This window comes from Balaenoptera physalus (genome assembly GCF_965194825.1).
Source record: "Balaenoptera physalus genome assembly, chromosome: 3".
Classification (NCBI taxonomy): domain Eukaryota; kingdom Metazoa; phylum Chordata; class Mammalia; order Artiodactyla; family Balaenopteridae; genus Balaenoptera; species Balaenoptera physalus.
This window is the reverse complement of record NC_138890.1, coordinates 128,178,760-128,201,064: the sequence shown is the minus strand read 5'-3', so window position 1 is coordinate 128,201,064 and position 22,305 is coordinate 128,178,760. Positions and strand designations below refer to the sequence as shown.

The 22,305-nt window shown below is 35.6% G+C and overlaps 1 protein-coding gene across 5 annotated transcripts in view; it reads left to right on the top strand.

Annotated features, from left to right (window-relative positions):
• Positions 1-22,305, top strand: part of IPO11 (importin 11) — a 239,983-nt gene that overhangs the window by 179,453 nt on the left and 38,225 nt on the right. For 2 of the 5 annotated variants that reach the window (XM_082457119.1, XM_082457115.1), the window contains one exon: positions 18,541-19,937. The exons of 2 other annotated variants lie outside the window; for them this stretch is intronic. In XM_082457119.1, coding sequence (XP_082313245.1) covers positions 18,541-18,705 — 165 coding nt within the window. In that variant the 3' untranslated portion in view covers positions 18,706-19,937. Of the gene's footprint in view, positions 1-12,656; positions 12,696-18,540; positions 19,938-22,305 lie in introns of those variants that run through there. One more of the 5 variants, XM_082457117.1, reaches the window with a different exon arrangement.

The following is a 22,305-nucleotide window of genomic DNA, read 5'->3' as shown; positions in this document are numbered from 1 at the left end:
AGTTTGAAAAATAGTGACTGTAAATGATTGCTTCTGATTTTGCAAGTAAAGCAGTTGTACTGGTTAAATTTTTATATTGCTTGCTTGCTGTCACTTATTTTTGGTTGTCACTTAACATATTTTCACCAGTCTGATTCTCTTAAGGCCCAATTTATTAAAGTTGTGTGTAAATCCTCCCAGTCCACCATTCTCTTAAAAGTAGTTCTCTGTTGACTCTTAGTCCGGTACCAAATAATTCTACCTGCTGCAGTTACACAACTGCTTCTCTTGACCTCCACCCAGTGGCAATAGAGTAGCATCTTCAAAATGAACTATTTTTCTTTTGTATTCATTCCATATGCATTTTTGAATGCTCACCATGTACAAAGCATTGATCTTTATAATCAGTATTTTCTCTGCTAGCATGTTTATGTACCCACAGAACCTATTTTCTTGTGTATGTTGGTAAATACATACATATTTTTAAAAAATATTCAATGCCATTAGCTTATTACAAAGCCAGTTTCTTAAAATGGGAGGATCTACTTGTTTTTATCTATGCTTTGCTTAGATTTGACCTATAAGTTTGACTGACTGCTATACTGCTGTTAATATATCCTTATCTTCATTTCTAGGTGATGCTAAAACGTAAAAAAGGTTATCCTAGGTATATTTTTAATATACCTAAGGCCAGCTATATAAAAAATACTAAATATTTCAAAAGTTGGATTGAACAAAACTTTCTGTACCAAGTGAGACTTCAAAATCAATGTTTAACTTACCCCATATCTTGAAATATGCTATTGCAGTGGTTAATTCAGCTCTTACAAACTGTGGAATTGCAAGTAACATTAAACCATCCAAGAGGATAGGAAATAATGACTTGAATAATCCAACTGAGATGTAATAAAGACACAAATTGATAACCAGGCATCCTCCTGAGACAGCAGTTTTTCCCTGTGACGGAGCTAAAATGTTAATCAAAAAATAGTCTGAGATCAAGAAGTTAAGATCTTTGACAGTAGGCTACATCATAGTAATCAAAAGACACTAGAAAAGAAAATTCTATTGAAAATGCTCTTGGAACTAAATAAAGTGATGGCTTCTAAGTTTTTGCTTTTAGTTGAGATCTCAGATTAATTCCCTGCTGACATCAGTATTGTTCTTGAGTATTAAAAAAATAGGCAGCCTCATTATTCATTATTTACTTGAATTGTTACTGAAAACCTTAATCAGGAAGAGTTCAGTAATTTGCCACTGTTCACTTGGAAACTTTGGCAAGGTGGTATTGACTCAATGTAAATAAAGTCTTCATATTTTTAGATGAAGAATATGACCTGGTTTGGGAGAACTTAGGTAACATTCCAGTGAACTTTAGACTGTCTTCTTGATGGGTTTTCCTACTCTATTCCTGCTTTCCTCTTCTGCTTCTTTCTTTTTCTCAATAAATTATCAGTATGCTAATTGTGTTTTTATAAGGAGCCTATCTTTTGAGGAAAGGGAAATTTAAGAATCCTTTTCAAAGAATTGTTCTACGTAAGGAAGTTCCTATTTTGAAGACTTTTTTTTAATTATAAAAGTAACCTATACTTATTTTAAAAAATCACAAAATCATTGTATAATGTGGAATACCGTTTCCCCAACGCAACGTTTACTAACATTATATGTATCTTTCCAAACATTTAGTTTACATATATAAACATCTGTATGTAGTTCACAAATTAGAAACACTATACATTCTATTTTGCTGCTTGATTCCTCTTAAATGTAGTAAATGCATGAGCATATTTCCTGTACATAAATTTAGATTTGCATTATTTCTTCTAATAGCTGCACACGATGACATTCCATTGAATGGATCTCCATCCCATGCATCTCTTGTGCAGCAGTTCTCAAAGTGTAGCCCACAGATAACTAGGGGTTCCCCAGACCCTTTCAACAGTATTATTGTTTCATAATAATAATAATAATAATAATGATTTCATAATAATACTAAGATATTATTTCCCTTTTCATTGTGTGAACATTTGTACTGGTGGTGCTAAAACAATGTTGGGTACCCAGTGGTGGGTATAACTGCTGGCACTTCAGCATTAATAAGGTCAGTGACAGCAAACTATACTAGGAGTCATCATATTCTCCACTACCGTACACTTAGTTTTTTGTTTTTAAAGCCAGTTTCATTTAAGAATGTCTTTGATGACATAGTACAAATTATTAATTTTCATATATCTCCACTCTTGAGTGCTCATCTTTTAAATATTTTATGTGTCAAAATGGGAATATTCTCTGACAGTGGTTGGTCTTGAGGAAAGGTACTTTTGTGATTGAGTTATGAGCTGAGTTAAACCTTTTTCATGAACACTACTTGAATGTGGAAGTGGAAGAGCAGCTGAAAGATAAACATGATCATTCAGACTTGAGCATTCGGCATGCATTTTCTCGAAAGTAAGCACGTCACTTCAAGGTAAACAACTAACAATTTAAATTTATGTGCCCAGTGGTGGTACATGAGTTGTTCTGTACCCTGGACAATATGATAGTTAGAAAGCAGTAATTTGTTGTTTAAGGTACTTTCACTAATTATGAGTGAGGCTTAGCCTTTTTCAGATGCTTGTAGCTCATTTATATCCCTTTGTTTGATGAATGACTTGTTTATATTTTTCTGTTAGAAATTTTATTTGTTTGGTTTTTTGCTTTTAAATAAGAATTTTCTGACAGATTATGTTTCCCAAGAATGGTCATAATAATATCTCCCATTCCGTATGCTATTCTTAAAATGTGACTTTGACATTCTTTCCCATTAAGATGTTAGGCCTGTATTTCCTTTTGTTGAAACTGGTCAGGCTTGCTGGTGCTTTATGACTTCTGAGTCTAGATCATTAGATATAGCTTCCACCTTGTTCTCTAGGGACACTTATTTTTGGAAGCCAGCTGCCATGCTGTAAGGAAACCCAAGCATCCACAAGGAGAACATAGGTCTTATTTTCCCCAACAGAAGTCCCAGAGAACAACCAGCATTAACTGCTAGACACATGAGTGAGTGACTCTTCAGGTGGTTCTGACTCCAAGATGGCTTCACTGACTCCATTAACATTAAAAAATAGTTGTTATTTTATGCCGCCTAGTTTGGACTAGTTTGTTAGGCGACAGTCAGTAACCTGAACAAGCTGTTTATAGATTAAAGAAATCAGTCCTTAATTCTCATCTTTGTTTCTATCTATCTATCTACCTATCTATTATCTATCTATCTATCTATCTATCTAAAACTAGGAACAAAGTTAGGTTCATTAGCTTGCTACTACAAGGGAGAATGTACACATTGGGGAACCATAGGATGTGTCACAGTGAATGAATCAAGGAAGAGTTTTTATAGGGTTTAGGGAGCTGAAGTTTAGTTACAGAATGGTCTTGTCAGGGATTGGTCAGAATTTGTAAGCCAGTCAATTTGCTGGGTCAGTCACTGGTCTTACCTTTAACACGAGTTCATGCAGTTACCATTGGATCAGTTGTCAGTTTTCTTGTCTTGGAATACGTGGATCTAAATGAGCTGTGGTAAAATAGTATGGGTTTAGATTGCTTGTCTTGCATGTCATGGTTTAGGATAGTTTTTCTGTTTTGTGAGTCCTGGTACAGTTTTGCAAATTGTCTCTGCTTCAGTTCTCAGATTTCCCCTCACAGCTATCAGTGAGGCTTTTTTGCTTTTCACTTCATTTGACCCTCTTTCTGAAAGATGAAGTGCTGTCTTCTGAGGACATGATCAATCCAGATCTGCACTGCTCTTTGAGAGATCATCACTGTATATTGAGTTTTCCATGGTAGTTGTTTTCACCTCTTTAATTTGACGGCATTTTTTGGTTTTTGACTTTGTTTTCGAACTCTTATTTTGTTGTGTATGATTTTATGGAGTGATTGGAATGGCTACCCCACTCTTAAGAAATCATTTCTTGTGTTTTTATGGGCTTATTTCATTTAAATCTTTAACTGGAAATTTTTTGATAAAGGAGTGAAGTAGAGCATCAGCTTTTTTTGTATATACATGTATATGTATATAAATATATAAATACACACACGCACATACATACACATATGGCTTGTGTCACAAAATTAATCAGTAGCCTGTCTTGTCTTTACTGTTTTGAAATGCCACCTTTATCAATCAGATTCTCCGTTGCCAGATTTGCATGGATTTATTTCAGAACTCCAAATTGTAGTCTGTAACCCTGCCTATTTTAATTACTGTAGCCTAACAATGTGTTTTAATACTCATTAATGATGTTTCTGAGGATATTTTACTTGAAAATTCACCATAATATAACTTTTAAGGTAAACTGAACACTTACTAAATAATTGTTAATTACCTTGGTCTGAAGTGGGAAAGAGTTATGCTGGAAAACAGCAAAAACTGTATTGTTTGAAAGTCAGAGGCATGAGACTGGCTATTTTGATGCTAAGAATTGCAGATTTATTTTCCTTTTAAAATATTCCTTAGATCAGTCTAATACATACATACATACATACATATATACATACTCCAGCTAGTTCTTTTGAGCAGTGCATTGTAAGCAATTGCTTCTTTGTCGTCTCACCCTAACTGTGTGATGTGAATAAAGACATAGCTTATACCAAAAGCTAGGGTGTGCTACCGTGATTCAGAGTCAAATGAAGAAAATATGAGAAAGAACATGTCCATTTATATTAATTTAAAACAATTAAAATGATTTAATTCTCCTGCATAAAGTGATATGTTCACAAATAAAATATCACTTCTGATGAAAGAGGATTTGTTAACTAAAGAATTTACAAATTAAATGATACGGATTTCACTATATCCTAGCCACTCTAATTCATTTTTACATAAACCCTAGCAAAGTGAAATGATTTAAAACAGCTTTGCACAATTTTGTACTTATTTATGTGAAGATCATATTAATAAGTCATTGGATTTTTCAGGAACTGTCACCTTGAAATAAATTACTTTAAAATAAAAACAGATATAAAAGAGGAAAGTTTTGTTATAGAAACTATCCAGGTGTTATTTGTAACTTTCTTTTAACTTAAACCAGAATTAATTTCTTCCCCACACTTTCTTACTGAGCTGGAAGAAATGAAGAAACTGATGACTTTCTTAACCCTAGTCAAAATGGCTTTATGTCATTGTGTGAATTAAGTAGGTTTACATTTACTTTTACGTACAAACAGTAAATCCTTGTTTAATAGTGGTTCTCAACTGAGTGTAATTTTGCCCCCCCCAGGGGACTTACAGCATTGTCTGAAAGACATTTTTTATGGTCACAAGGCCAGAGAAGTGCTACTGGCATTTAGTGGGTAGGAGCCAAGGATGCTGCTAAACATCCTGCAGTACTCAGGACAAGTAATTCTTTGTTTTATTTCACTGAACTGTGGGTAGTGGCAGGAATGTCAGACATTTATTTAGCTGCCTACTGTGTGTCAAAAAAAAAAGGTGGGTTGTAGAGGGCCTGGTATACCATATGATAAGTGTGGTAGGCAGAATAATCCCTTCCATCTTCAGGCATATCCATGTCCTAGTTAGTCCCTGGAGCCTGTGAATATGTTGTATCATCTGTGACTATGTTTTGTTACACAGCAAAAGTGGAATTAAGGTTGCTAATCAGCTGATCATAAGGGAGATTATCCAGGTGGGCCAAATGTAATCACAAGAGTCCTTAAAAGTGAAGAGGGAGGCAGAAGGGAGAGGGTCAGAATGATGCAGTGTCAGAAAGACTCGACCTGCTATTGCTTTGAAGATGGAGGAAGAAGGCTTCTAGATCTGGAAGAGCCAAGAAAACAGATTCTCCCCTGGAGCCTTCAGAAAGGGAGGCAGCCCTGCTGACACACCTTGATTTTGGCCCAGTGAGACTGTTCTGGCCTTCTAATCTACAGAACCAGAAGGTAATAAATTTGTGGTTGTTACAGCAGCCATAGAAAGCTAGGAATTTGGATTTTATTTGGTAGGAATAGGGAGCCGTTAAAAAGTTGTCATCAAAGGAGTGACCTGGTCAGATTTGTGTTGTAGAAGATTGTTGTACAACCATATTCTACCATGAATTTGCTTATTCATCTGCTATGACTGCATAAATGACAGTGGACCATGAAACTTCAGATACCATTTGAATTTTGTGAATTAGGGTATAAACCCTAAATTCCAGAAATACTATGTCCACATTTTCATTGTTACATTCACATTTCATGGGTAGAAGGCCTTGCTTATTAATAACTGTTTCTTCTCTTTCCTTTGAACTAAAGTTATCTGTATAGATCTTTGTCTCATAACTCCTTAGCATACTTTACATACGAATTTTATAGATGTTCGTTTTTTTCTTTAAGAAAATGGCCGTTATGTAATGTGACTGATTGTCAAACTATAGGTTCTCTTCTTTGTTTCCTTTGTTCATTTCCACAAACTCCAGAACTATTAACAATGCAGCCTCTCCATTAACCCTTACCTTTCATCATCCCTGACAGGCTGCCACCCGTGGGGCCCACTGCACCAAAAATCCACACAGATTTTCTTTTAACTGAACAGCTATAAGTGCATGTTATAAACGGTTTTGTCTTTTATAAACAAAATTGTGTTCTACTCAAAAAAACTGTAATACATCCTGTCAAGAGTTTCTCTAAATAAAAGGGGATCTTTTCACTTTGTCATTTTGTTGTTGTTGTTGTAAAACTCAATTATTTGGGGAAAAAATCACTTATTGGCTATTTTACAGAATACCTATATGTTCTAAGTTGGTTATCAAGCCAGTGTTTCTCATGTAAATCCTATTCTCATTTATTTTCATTGTAGACCAGATGTATTGGGTTGGCCAAGAAGTTCGTTTGGGAAAATCCGAAGGAACTTTTTGGCCAACCTAGTATATGTATTTAAAAAGAAATTTAACCATCTGATGGCTTTTTTTTTTTTTTTTTTTAATGCAGGCAGACTTGTTTTATTGCACTTCATAGATACTGTGTTTTTTTTAAATTAATTTATTTTATTTTTATTTATTTATGGCTGTGTTGGGTCTTTGTTTCTGTGCGAGGGCTTTCTCTAGTTGTGGCAAGCAGGGGCCACTCTTCATCGCGATGCGAGGGCCTCTCACTATCGCGGCCTCTCTTGTTGCGGAGCACAGGCTCCAGACGCGCAGGCTCAGTAATTGTGGCTCACGGGCCCAGTTGCTCCGTGGCATGTGGGATCTTCCCAGACCAGGGCTCGAACCCGTGTCCCCTGCACTGGCAGGCAGATTCTCAACCACTGCGCCACCAGGGAAGCCCTATCTGATGGCTTTTTAAAAAATTTCTCAATAAATGAAAAAATAGAGCAGAAAACTTTTGGCGAGAAAAGGTTTGAGATTGTGCTTAACCATACAGTTGGGGAGAGGCTTGCAGTGTTATGCTTGCTAAGAGAACTTGACAGTGTTTTCCTACTCCATTCATTTCCTACGCCATTCATTTAACTACAGATTAACTGCTTCCACCCAGTGAATACCGATGCCATTGGATGTACCACATAACCAGCTAGCTTTCTTCTGACCTGGATACCTGAGAGCAATATCTTCTCTTTGTTGTCTGCCAGCACCCTCTTCACCTCCCCCATCTTCTCTCTTTACCTCCTCCCTTCATCACACATACACACAATGCTGCCTCATTCCAAAGGACATTTGATGCAGCAGCTTTTTACTATTTAATATAAAAATTTATCACACCACTAATTTTCCTGTTACCTTAACTCCACCCCACCCCCCAAACGTGTTTTACATACAGGGTGTGGATGTAGAATGGTACAAGATGGATTCTCAGTAACTTTTCATTGAATTAGATGCTAGTGGTAGCACATTTCTTAAACGTGTAAGTCAGCAGTTAACATGAGCTGGAGATTTGGGTGAACTTTTTTCAGGAAAGATCTGGCCTTTGGTAACTAGGTGTTGATGAATTGCTCCTAAAACTCTACTTGTTCCATTTCACTATGAATTTATTCCTTGAATAAAGAACAAGCGTAATTCTCAGAGACTGGTACAAGATCATTTATGGTCTTAAATCCGATGGGTATTGTAGATATTCTGATTGTGATTACTCTGTTTTTATGTAAACAAATGTTGATAGGCTTGATTCTCTGAGACTTAAATAAACTCCAACATTAAAAGGTAATAGTGGGACAGACATTTTGAAATGCTTGAATTGTGTTGTTTTCTAAAGACTTGTCATAGTGTTACATCTTTGTTAATCACAGTGTTGCTGTTTTTTGAGTTTTCCACTTGACTTCCACAGATAATTCAGTTCTGGAGGCACTGCTGTGTAGTTATTCCTTTGTTTAGTGCCAAGCATGCCTACTACAATAAACACACAATGTAATTTAAATCATGTATGAGATCATTTCAGGTACTCCAGGAAATGCAGGTTAAACAGCCATAGAACAGTTTTTCCCTTCACAGAAATAGTGAATTAATGCAGGTCTTAAAATACTGCAAATTCTCTAACAATTTTGCTATATCAGCAGATGGTCAGAATGGAAAGTTTTCATTCCCGTCATATTCTGTCATTTTTATAAATTATTGATGGTTTACAATTTGATAAATGATAATCCCAGTTTTTGAAATAGATTGAGGGCGCTGACTGGCTCCTTATTAAATGTTCTTGGCTTTAAAAGTTCTCTTGTGGAATTTCCTGTTTATAGCACTTACACTGCGATCCTTCACCTGATAGCTTGACCTTGTAGAGCATTTTATCAGGAAAGTAGAGATTCTCGTAATATTTGCTCAGTGATCTCACTCCCTGGAACCATAGGGGCAGTTGGAGCAATAAGCAGAGAGAAGGGAGCTGGTGTTGCCTGTAGATGGCTCACTCTGATGTTCTCAGTCTCTCTAATAAGGTTACACACAGAAATAAATGATATTCAGAAAACTGAGCATATCCAAAGATAGCATTTAGATGGCAAATAGAAAACCTCATCTGAGTTTTCTTCACTGTTTCTGTTTATAAATCTTTTCCATTCTCTGTATCACCTGGAAACTACATATAATTGGATCAATGTATTATGGCACATATTTGGTTTTATAGTATATTATGTCACAGATTGGACAAACATGAGTATTAATAATATCTTTGAGTAGGAAGTAGAATCAGAGGCATTGCTAAGTGGTAACATATTTAGATATCTAGCAGGCCGTTGTTATCTAATTTAATAACATTGATGTTATTAAATTCAGTATTCTATTACACTTTGTTATATAGTCATTTTACTCTGATGTTAAGATGACTGGAAGGAGGGCATCTTCCTCTTATTTATTAATTTAGTTATATATTAGAATTGATTTATTTTTAGTGTAAAGAGATAACTCTGTTGCTGGAAATTGCTGGAATGGAGATAGTCCTTAATTTGGTTAAATTGGTTTATAGTAGAAATGCTTTCATAAAACATGAAAACAGTCATTTGAAAAGGCAGCATATTTTTACAGGGTTCTAAAAATACACCTATGATCATAACATTTTTATTGGTGCAAAATTTATCTTTCTACACATTTCCATTTTGCGATATCATGTCATCCCCATGGCCTTTTGAGTAAACTGATGTTAAGGATAGCCTATAGTAGTCTTGTGATCCTGTATGTTAAGTTGAACCTAAGTGGATCTCCTAGTGGTTGTGTAGTGACAAATCTGAATAATATAATCAGTAAAGTTAATTTAGTAGCTGTAAAATAAATATTCTACCCTATAAATAGAACATACATTTTTTTAAATGTTCATAAAACGTTTAAAAAAGAGCATATTCAAGGCTTACAAAAATACCTCAAATTTTTTAGAGTAGAAATAGTACAGGTCATATTCTCAGACTGCAATGAAGTGAAACCCGAAATTAAGCGATTGTTGAGAAAAATATTGGTCATATGATGTTTTTAAAATGATATTTTAAAGAGGAAGCTTGCAAGTGAGATTATTACGCATAAAAACATGTGGGTACAACTAAATTATACATAGCCTTAAGTAATTTTATTATCAAACAAGAAAGAATGAAAATAAATCAACCCAAAACTCATTTCAAGTTGTTAGTAAAAAGTAAAAAGTCAACCTTAGGAAACCTAGAACCCAATATGGGGATTCTTCCAGATGCTAAGTATGTGTGTTCCAGTTACACAATCTGGAACTGGGAAATAGCCACAAGATGGGCAACCTACTGGTCCCACTGTGAGATGGACCTGAGCTTAAAAAAAAGCTCCATTGCCCACCTGACCTCCATGAGCTGCTACTCTGGTGAGCCACAATCAAGGGGTGGGGGAGTGAATATAAATATCAATATTAGAGATAAGGACACATATAACTTCAGGAGTTATACATGCAGCTCTTGGCTAATCAATGGAAAATCTTGTCAGAATGGACAATTTTTAAATAAAATGTAAATTACAAAAAAAAAAAGCACAGAAAACAAAAAACTTAGAACCAGGTAGAAATAGATGTATAATAGCCATGGAAGAAATGTTTTAAATTGCCTCCCCACTCCTCAAAAAAAAGAACAATAAAACACCCTCCCCCAGTACTCAGTAACGTTTATATGCTTATCTTACAAGTGGTTTTATTGGAATGTACTATCAATTAAAATAAGCAGTTTAATGCGTTTAATTTTTCTAATGACATCCTTTTGGCAGCAGCTTTCCTTCTCTCCCTCTCCCATTTTTTTCTCCTTCTTTCTCCCTTTTTTCCTTCATTCTTTTCTTTCTTCCTTCCTTTTGTAGTATCAAAATTTAAGGAACAGGTAATGCTGTGCTAGTTGAACTATTCTAAAACCTAGAAAGCTGTGGGAATTGTCAGGAAAAGAATGAAACAGAAAAAAGAAAAACAGTAAATTTTTAGATTTATAAAAATAGATGCAAAAATATAAATTGCCCTTAGCAAATTGAATCTAGCATTAAATTCACCATTTATCCCTGGCAAAGCTTCTATTGAAATAGGAATAGAATAATAATATGCTTTTAACATGTTAAAAGATAACTTTTTAAAACTAAACACAAGCATACCACTGGATAGTGAATTCTAGAGTCAAAAACCAAACGTCAAAAGGCATTAAACTTTGGGATGGTGGAGGAATCAGACAATGAGAAAAAAAAGAAAGACAGTGACATTGCCTAGTATGCATACAGTAAAGCAAAAGGAATTTAAAAATGCCTCATTGAAACTAAGAGAGAAAGGAAGCCCTGACGAGTTTCTAGAAATAGATGATGGTAAATGGGAATTAAGTTTCATATGTTTTATTTAGTCTATTACCTGTATTCTTTTATTTTACTGAATGTAAAAATATAGAGTTTTTTTTAGGTTCACTTGAGATCTTAGTCCTCAGAGCTGGTTTTTCCAAATTTTTCTGTAACACTTAGATGTGCATCAGAATTACCTGGAGAGCTTTTAAAAATCCTGGTGCCTGAAGCCAGTTAAATCAGAATTTGTAGAAGTAAGACTTAGACGTCAGCATTTTTAAAAGTTTCACAAACGATTCCCAGTGTGCTGCCAAGGGTGAGAACCACTGTTCTTTAAGGATTTTTGGTTAAATTGCTGAAGGCTCCCTTGCCTCCTTAGGATTCCTTACTGTGAGTTTTAAATGAAATACTATAGGTGAAGGACCTAGCCTGTGCCTAGCACATGCCTTGCTTGTGTTTGGAGTTTAGTAAATATAAATATAATATTTTGATTTCTATTTCATTGCTCTCATGAAGAACATTCTATACTGAGACAAATGTGAAGAAATAAGCAGATGTTCTGTTCCTCAGGGCTGGACTTGAAATAAATGCTTTGGCTCATTGTTTAAATTTTGCATTTCTCTTAAGCTTACTTTACAAAGATTTGATGCACCCTACAATGAAAGGTATAACTAGAAAAAAATTGAAAAAAATTGAAACTAGAGTAAAAATACCCAAGTAGTAATGGTCTAGGACTGGTGGAGAGAATAATAATTGTATCAGAAAACCTAGGTTACAAGCTAATTACTAAGTTGAAATTTAAGTTTTTGTCACTGAGATAGGCATGTGCTGTCATTTTTATCTCATTAAGTCTGGGTCCCAGTCTTTCTAGAGGTAGCAGTGTAAATAGTTCCTTTACTTACAAGCTCATCAGATAGAAATTGTAGTTCAGGGAACAGCCACAACAGTGATTAAAATAAAAATACATTTTAAAATAGAATAAAGTAAAAATCTCAGGTGGCTCCCTTGGAATTTGTGTTTCACACTTGGTGTAATTAGTGACTAAATTTGCATTGCCAAGCCCTATTAATGAGGTGGGTTCTGGTTGGCATCTGCAGGCCTCAAGCTCTTTGTTAAGCCACCAAATTAAAAGAGTTTATATCCTAAGAGATTCTAGAAATTTAGACGTTTTAGATATATTTTAGAAATTGAGTTACCTATGGTGAAACAATCAGAGGTCAAAACAGAAGATAATTTTAAACAAAAGATATTTTCATCAAACTACGGAATTTTTGAAGACCACATGGTTACACATTGTTATAAGCAAATTTTTCTTTAAGATTTTTGGCCTGTTGCGTAGCAAATGTGTTTATACATAATCTACCAGGCTTCATAGAAAGTATATTATTTTTTAAAAGATCTTCTGTATTTTTCTAAGGTAAGAAACTTTCTCTTTAGCAAAACATCATATGAAAAAATGTTACAGTAAATAATTTCTGAAAATTATCATAGGTTGTATGGAGACTTGAAAAGTGAGCAGTTACACAGTATGCCACATAACCTAAGACAAATAAAAGATTCAACTTTACCGAATATCTGCTGGGTGAAATTGAAGATTAATGCAGTGAAATATATTTTAGTTTTAAGGAATAAAAATCTCAAAGAACAAGAAATGTACATCTTGGTAAGTAGCACCACAGGAGCTAAAAATCTTGTACCAGCTTTAAAGATTAAACACCTGTGGGTCAATTGTTGTAGGTCAGAAGGCTATATAGTTACCAACAGAAGGACCTCATATACAGTTCAACCATTCTGAACTGTACAGAACCATACGGAACTGTTCTTCAAGTCATAATTTCAAGTAATAATTTCAGAACCAGGGAATACCGGACTTGCTTATTAAAATCCAATTTATGTACTTTTGAAGTAAGTCAGGTTATTTAGCACTTCATTTATTAGGTATAACCCTGGAGTCAGGAATTCTAGCTAGTTATCTTCTGCTAATAACTGAAACCTGTTATAAGGTTCCTAATGTTATCATAACCATTTTAAAGGAAATATTTCTTAAATAATCATGTGCTTTCTTGAAGGGCAAGAATGGGAGTTAGGCATATGGAAGCAACAGAAAGAGAACAAACCAAGAACTTGGCAGTCTGTATTCTAGTGGCATCTATTGATGCCGTTAACATGAGAAAAATCAGCTTTGGATGTCATTCAAAGCTTAGGGTTGTCAGTTTTTCTCATTTTGAAAGTGAGCTTGCAAGTCTTGCTGCTTAGACATTCTGTATATATAATGAACATTTGTGTCAGCTAATTGAAGTGTCTAGGGCAGCTTGTCCCCCAACCAAATGGCCAAGAGGTATGTACTTTTTTAGTCTGAATCCTTTTTTTAAAATAACTTTTTAAAGTTTTGTTTGACATAGTTTCCCTTGTTTGTTTTTGCTTTTGTTGCATGTGTGTTTTGGTTATGATATCATATCCATGAAATCATTGCCAAGGCCACTGGCATGAATCTTTTCCCCTATGTTTTCTTCTAGAGTTTTACAGTTTGAGGTCTTATGTTTAAGTCTTTAATTAATTTTGAGTAGATTTTTATGTGTGGTGTAAGATGAGGGTTTCATTCTTTTGCATATGGATATCCAGTTTTCCAACACAGTTTGTTGACGAGAGTATCCTTTTCCCACTGTGCATTCTTGGCACCATTATTGAAGATCTATAGGTAACTCTATATGTGTGGATTTATTTCTGATCTCTCTATTCATTTCCATTGCTCTGTATGTTCAACATAGTACTGGAAATCCTAGCCACAACAGTTAGGCAAGGAAAAGAAATTAAAGGCATACAAATTGAAATGGTAGAAGTAAAATTGTCCGCTCTTGCAGATGACATGATCTTATATATAGAAAACCCTGACGACACCATTAAAAAAACTGCTGGAACTAATAAATGAATCCAGCAAAGTTGCAGGATAAAACATTAACGTACAAAAATCAGGTGTGTTTTCTATATGCAAATAATTAGCTGAAAAGGAAATTAAGAAAGCCCATTTACAATAGCATCAAAAAGAGTAAAATATTTAAGCATAAACTTAACTAAGGAAATGAAAGACTTGTAGACTGAAAACTTATGAAATATTCATGAAAGAAATTAAAGACACAAACAAATAGATATCCATGTTCATGGATTGGAAGGCTTAATATTGTTAAGATGTCCATACTACCCAAAGCAATTTACCAATTCAGTGCAATTCCTATCAAAATCCCAATGGCATTTCTTACAGAAATGAAAAACACAATTCTAAAATTCATACGGAACCACAAAAGACCTTGAATAGCCAGCCAAAACAGTTTTGAAAAAGAACAAAGCTGGCGGCATCACACTTCCCGACTTCAAAATATATTACAAAGCCACAGTAATTAAAATAGTATGGTACTGGCATAAAGATAGATAACCTTGTTATTTTGGAATAGTTTTAGGTTTACAGAAAAGTAGCAAAGGTCGTACAGAGGGTTCTCATGCACCCTTCACCCAGTTTTCCCTAATATCAACATCTTACATTAGTATTGTACATTTATCAAAGTTAAGAAACCAACTTTGGTATATTAGTATTAACTAAACTCCAGACTTTATTTAAATTTCACCAGTTTTCCACTAATGCTCTTAGTTGCAGGATTCAATCCAAAATACCACACATTGCATCTAGTATGGATCTGTTTTTTAATAGTTTTCTGTTTCTTCCCATTATCCCCAATATTTTCGTATTGTCAATTGAGCCTCAGTATTGCTGCCTTTGTTTTCCTTGTAGCAGGTATTTATCGCCTCAGATTTGTGCATCTAAGCAAATCTGCACCTAAACAAAGGTAATCACATCTGTTAGAAATGTGTGGGAAAGAAGAATAAATAATTTGATTTTGTAAGATTCTTCTATGAATACTTTGTTTAAATTTGGGCATATAGGTGTCAAACTATTTTGGTCATTCATCTTCAGAAGTTAATTCCTTGCCTCCTAGTGTATTCTTGGTGGTTGAGGCTGCCAGATTAATGATCTCTCTGGTTTATAAACTGTTGCTGTCCATGTCCTCCAGTGATAACATCTTGCGAAACTGTGGCTTCAAAACCAGAATATTGACGTTAATGAGCCAAGATATAGAACATTTCTATCAGCACAAGACCTCTCAGTTGCCCTTTTGTAATTAAATCCACTTCCCTCTTGCCCATGCCCTGTCCTTTTGGTTGGTATTGTGAGTGATTTCTGTTGAAACCTGGGCATTTTTGGTATTGTGTTATGAGACTCTGCATCTTATTTAAACCTGTTTTAGCTGGCTTCTTCTGATACTGCTCTGGCAGAAGAAGTGAATGTACCACTTTTGTTACTGCCAGATAGGGGAAGAGGCCATGTTCCCCACTAAGCTTCCACTGATACCTCCCTGAGTGAGGAAGGGGAGAGTTCAAGATCCCCAAGGACCTCTACAGACATGGGAGGTGGGTTGAATCCTTCTAATAGCTCAGTGGGACTGGGGCCACAGTTTATTCTGTGGTGTTTGGCTGAAGTAGAGCAATTATTGTCTAAAAGTTTTTTGTCATGCTTTGTGGTCCCTTTCCTGGTCCTTTGGCTAGAGAGTAGGCTATTTGTTTTAGCTTTTTTTGTCTGTGCTCATTGGTGTTTCCAGGTTGCTGGCTTCTTCAGCCCCAAATCTGGAATTTATGAGGCAAGAAGAAAGGGCACTCAACACCATGTTGTTCCTTGGGTGCTGTGCTGCCTTCTTCTCTCCATCTTTTAGAGTCTTCTTATGTTTGTTTATATATAATGTCCAACATCTTCCTGGTTATAATTTACTTATTATGTTAGAAAACTAATTATTTTCTCAAGAACATACCACCTAGTAAACATGCTAGGCATTCTGTATTTTTTCACATTAAATCAGATAATTAAGTTCATTATGTTAGGTGGTACATTATTTGCATAAAAGTAATAGTTTTGAAAATGTTGTTAGTGACTTCAGGGTCTCCTAATCCTAGTGACTATAGGCATTATTGCATTCAAAGAAATGATATCTGGATTTTTAGTGCATGTGCAATGATAATTCTTCTCTAGGGAATCATTTGGTCAATCTGTTTTATATATTTCTTCAAAAGAAGGTATTAATAACCATGATTAAGGAATGTCTGCCAGAAGTCAAAACAGACATTTATTTGTGAACGTGTAGTTTTTTTCACTAAAAGTATTGTGGTTTTGGTTTTTTTTTTAAGATCTTGTAAGGTATGTAATTGGAGATTCTGTATGTTTTTTAAAATTCCTTCTTCGCTCCACAACTCTTCCTACAAAACAGAGAAATACTTTTAATCTTCTAATGACTGATCAATACACTTTAAAAAAAATATACCAATGTCGTGTTATGCCATAGCTGGTGGGATTTAGTATGGGGATACTTTTCCTTTTTATTAGTCTGTTGGAAATTAAAGAGTGGAGATATGATAAGTTAACTGTTTACAGTTTCTTAGAGCAAATTGAAACAGCATTTAAACCACACTCTTAAGCTTTGTTTCAGTAGTGGGAGTGACTTGTTGAACATCAGCTTCAAGCTCAGCTTCTTTTCACTCATATTGTAGCAGGTGGTTTTAGTGACTTATATTTCAACAAAGTTCACATCCTCTTTAGTAAGAGGTCTATTGCTTACTAATTAAAATGATATTGAACATTATTGCATGTTGCTTAAGGGAGCAGATATTTTTAAATGTTCATCTTCAATTTCTATGCATTTTGTAGAATGATATCTTCAGACTTGTGAATTTAGGGCTTTGTGTCTGCAGTTTTTCTTGCTGTTCTTTCTCCTATCCATCTTCCAGGAGAATGAGTATTGAAATTACCCTTGCCTTGGATTTATCCTGTAACTCTGGAATGTTCACATAAGGGGTTTAATTTCACATTCATGCCTCCTATGTCTCTACCTCTCAGTTACATTTTCTATTTGTGGTCATTATTTTAAAATCTAGGGGATATGTGTATATGTATAGCTGATTCACTTTGTTATAAAGCAGAAACTAACACACCATTGTAAAGCAATTATACTCCAATAAAGATGTTAAAAAATAAAATAACTAAAATAAAATCTACTTACATTGTTCAAACTGCAGATCTGACTCAGCTACTTCATCTGCGTAGAATAGAATTGAGTCTCAGTAAAGGAAAGAGAAGAATTTCTCACACAGAAACTCATGCACTTTACTTAAAGCCTTACACATTTTCAGCATTGTTGATAATGAGAACAATATATAGCTGAAAGCAAAGTTGTGTTATTTTTCAATTCTTAGATTTTAAGGAATTTAAATACTGATAATACCAGTGGTAACAGTGTCACAAGCTGAAAACTCTTATACCTTTTAAGTTGGTACAAACCGTAGGAAAAACAACCTGATAATATATATCAGGAGTCATAAAATTGTCTATGCACTTTAATCTAGTAATCCTTCTGAAATAGTGGTAGATATCCTCAAGAAATAATTTGAAAAGTAGAGGAAAGGCTGTATAGATTGTAACATGGAACAGTGTTTGTGAAAGATTATTCAGCAAAATTATAGCTAAAATTATATTTAATCTAGACCATGATTACTTTAACATGCCTATAACAAAAAAATTATGACATAAGTTGATTTAGAATTCTTAAACTGTGTTAGAGTAGAATTTTTTGTGTGATAGTATAAGTGCAAAGAACAGAACTAATTGTTTATATATGTATGTGTATGTATGCGCATGCCACAGGCACAGAGAAGGCCAGAATGTTCTCTGTTGTGATTGTTATCTTTAGGAAGTGGATGGATGGGTTATTTTTATTTAATTATATTTCTTTTGTTTTTCAAATATCCCAGTGGGAGAGGAGGAGCACGTGTTTGGGTTGTTAAAATCTATTTTTATTTATTATTTTTCTTTCTCTTTTTTAACCAGAAGAATATACATGTATATAAGTAGCATAGCAATCCAGGATAGGGCAGTGTTTCCTCTGTCTGTCCTGAGGGCCTCACTAAGCTGCCACAATAAAGTACCTGATCTTCCTGTGAGGAACCCTGGACAATTGTGTTTAAGTGCTCTTTGGCATGTTATGTTCCTTTTAGGATACTTTCCACCAGGTTTTGATTCTTTACATGGATGAACTGTTGAGAAATTCCGCTAATCAGATGACTATGCTTAGAGGCCCTAGGGAAGTGAGGTTAGACTAATTGAGTGAAATTTTCTTTGACAAACTTTTCCACAATGAGGCTCCCTTTAGAATCCCTTGCAAGAAGGGAGGCAGAAGCAATTTTGTTGCTGTGAAAGAGATTACAAAGAATTGAGTCACTCCCATGTAAGAGGGACTTGTTTTGCCTCTGTGACACAGTGTGGCTCCTCTCTGTCCTGCAGCTGGCCCTGAAGGACCCCGTGCATACCGTGTCATTGCAGCAGTTCATCTACGAGAAGCTCAAGGCCCAGCAGGAGCTGCTGGGAGAGCAAGGCTTCCAGTCCCTCATGGAAACGGTGGACACCGAGATCGTCACCCAGCTACAGGAGTTTTTGCAGGGCTTCTGAGAGCACGTGACATGTGGCTGAGATGACCAGCCTGCCATCTGTGTGTGAGAGCCTGCTGAGATGATGGAGAAATCCCTTGTGTATTGAAAGAAAGATGGGAAGACCACACGTTTTTTTACTACAAAATTCAGCAAATAAATATAAATCCTGCATATCTAAAATCACAAAACTATTCCTCAAAAGAGTTTAATTTTATATTTATGAGGGCCCTGTGTTTACTAAAGATAGATTTGACAACAATAGCTGCTTAGTTTCCTGTTAAGAGAAGAAACTGTTACCTTTTAATCATGTGCTCTTAACACTTGAGAAGAAGAAGGCTAATGTCTGAGATGTTTTTCTGTAACCAAAATTAGTTAAATTTGGCTGCCTTATCCCTTTTTTAAGTTAATGAGACTACAAGTTTGAAAAATGGCAAAACTGTTCAGATGATGAAATTACAGAAATTTGTGTACCAGGCAAAAGAATATGAATAGTGACAAATATACATTACTGAGATTATCTTGCAAGGGAGTTGCTTTCATCTGACATAGAAAACATGTTTTATCAGACAAATGCTTTTATTTTCATTCTAGTAATTTGATATGGGAATTAGTAATGGGATTTTTTTCTTGTGTTATTTTCAGTAATTACATTTAGTCTTTAAATGCACATTGTAAGGCCCGCAGATGTGAACCTGTGGTACTGCAGTGCCAGCTGGGAGACCTCTGGTCGTGATTTGATCCTAGTTCCTTTGTTACCCCTGGAGGCCAGAAGCCCTGTGAACACTGACAGGAACCAGCAGCCACAGACCCCCTGTGCTACGAAATGCCTGTGACAGGCTGTTCAGCACTTACCCATCTCAGGTTCCTCAGTGCAGGGGTAGATCAGGGCCTCGAAGATATGGGTACACGTGGAGGACTCAGCAGCGATCCCCAGGGTACCGACACTGATGTGACAAGTCTTCCTTCCTTATTCCTCTAACGTGCAGTACCAAAAACGGGGAAAAAGGAGAAAATAAAGCCTTACTTTGTTTTACTTGCCATTGATTGTAAGGAACGTTTAAAACATTTTGAAGAAAATACTCAAAAGCAAGGTTGGAAAATGTCTGATCTTTCTATAGAAAGTTGGGTACAGTATGTAACTGCAGGAGACCCACTGCCCTTTGTAAGTTGTGGAACCCAAAGCGTATGGAAATATTTGATGTTTTAAGCAAAAGAAAGAAAATATGGTCCAAATTAAATTTTCCAAAGATACCTCACCTTTGCTTGCCTGATTATTTTTCCTGCCTCACAAAAAATGAGTTCATAAAAATTGCCCAGTGAATTTTAAAGGGAAGTTTTCTTTCATGCTCTGGTGTTAACTCTGTCCTAGCAGGTGGCAGTGCTTCAAGTAGCAAATCCTAGTTACCCTTTCAGTCTCTCTTTTCATTTAAAGACCAGAAGCTTCTTTAATATGATATTTCTTTTTTTTTTAATTTTTATTTTGTATTGGAGTAGAGTTGATTAACAATGTTGTGTTAGCTTCAGGTGTATAGCAAAGTGATTCAGTTATACATATACATGTATCTATTCTTTTTCATATTCTTTTCCCATTTAGGCTATTATAGAGTATTGAGCAGAGTTCCCTGTGCTATACAGTAGGTCCTTGTTGGTTATCTGTTTCAAATATAGCAGTGTGTACATGTCAATCCCAAACTCCCAATCTGTCCCTTCCCCTCCACGCTTACCCCCTGGTAACCATAAGTTGGTTCTATAAGTCTGTGAATCTGTTTCTGTTTTGTAAATGAGTTCATTTGTATCATTTTTTTTAAGATTCCGCATATAAGTAATACCATATTATATTTGTCTTTGTCTGACTTACTTCACTGGAGACTGTCACCTGATAGTCTCCACGTCCATCCATGTTGCTGCAAATGGCATTATTTCATTCTTTTTAATGGCCGAGTAATATTCCATTGTATCTATGTACCACATCTTCTTTATCCATTCATCTGTTGATGGACATTTAGGTTGCTTCCATGTAAATAGTGCTGCAATGAACATTGGGATGCATGTATCCTTTCAAACCATGTTTTTCTCAGGATATTTGCCCAGTGGTGGGATTGCTGGATCATATGACAGCTCTATTTTTAGTTTGTTAAGGCACCTCCATACTGTTCTCCATAGTGGCTGTATCAATTTACATTCCCACCAACAGTGCAGGAGGGTTCCCTTTTCTCCACATCCTCTCCAGTATTTATTGTTTGTAGAGTTTTTGATCATGGTCATTCTGACTGGTGTGAGGTGATACCTCATTGTAGTTTTGAGTTGCATTTCTCTAATAATTAGCAAGGTTGAGCATCTTTTCATGTGCCTCTTGGCCATCTGTATGTCTTCTTTGGAGAAATGTCTGTTTAGGTCTTCTGCCCATTTTTTGATTGGGTTTTTTTTATTGAATGATTTTTTATTGTGGTAAAAAACACATAATATAAAACTTACTATTTTAACTGTATTTAACTGTACAGTTCAGTGGCACTAAGTACATCCACATTGTTGTGCAACTCTCACCATCATCCATCTCCCGAATTTTTCACCTTCCTAAACTGAAACTCTCTCCCCATTAAAAACGAACTCCCCATTCTCCCTCCCCACCCTGCCCACCCCACCCCCTGGCCCCTGGCATCTACCAGTGTACATTCTGACTCTGTGAATTTGACTATTCTAGGTACCTCATATAAGTGGAATCAAACAGTATTTGTCTGCACCTAATATATATTGGAATGCATTTTTAAGGTTAACTTAATATATGTCCTGCAAACAGATTACACCTTTTTTTCCCCTTTGTTATACAGTAGGCTCTCACCCAGCCATCTACTTCATACATAGTAGTGTACATACATCAATACCAATCTCCCAATCCATCCCACCGCCCCGCCCCCCTTGGTGTCCATACATTTGTTCTCTACATCTGCGTCTCTATTTCTGCTTTGCAGGTAGGTTCATCTGTACCATTTTCCTAAATTCCATATATATATGTTAATGTATGATATTTGTTTTTCTCTTTCTGACTTACTTCACTCTGTATGACAGGTTCTAGGTCCATCCACGTCTTTGCAAATGGCACAGTTTTGTTCCTTTTTATGGGTGAATAATATTCCATTGTATATATGTACCACATCTTTATCCATTCCTCTATTGATGGACATTTAGGTTGCTTCCATGTCCTGGCTATTGTAAATAGTGCTGCAGTGAACATTGGGGTACATGACTCTTTTTGAATTATGGTTTTCTCAGGGTATATGCCCAGGAGTGGGATTGCTGGTTCATATGGTAGTTCTATTTTTAGTTTTTTAAGACACCTCCATACTGTTCTCCATAGTGGCTGTATCAATTTACATCCCCACCAACAGTATAAGAGGGTTCCGCTTTCTCCACACCCTCTCCAGCATTCACTGTGTGTAGATTATTTGATGATGACCATTCTGACCAGTGTGAGGTAGTACCTCATAGTTTTGATTTGCATTTCTTTAATAATTAGTGAAGTTGAGCATCTTTTCATGTGCCTCTTGGCCACCTGTATGTCTTCTTTGGAGAAGAGTCTATTTAGGTCTTGTGCCCACTTTTTGATTGGGTTGTTTGTCTT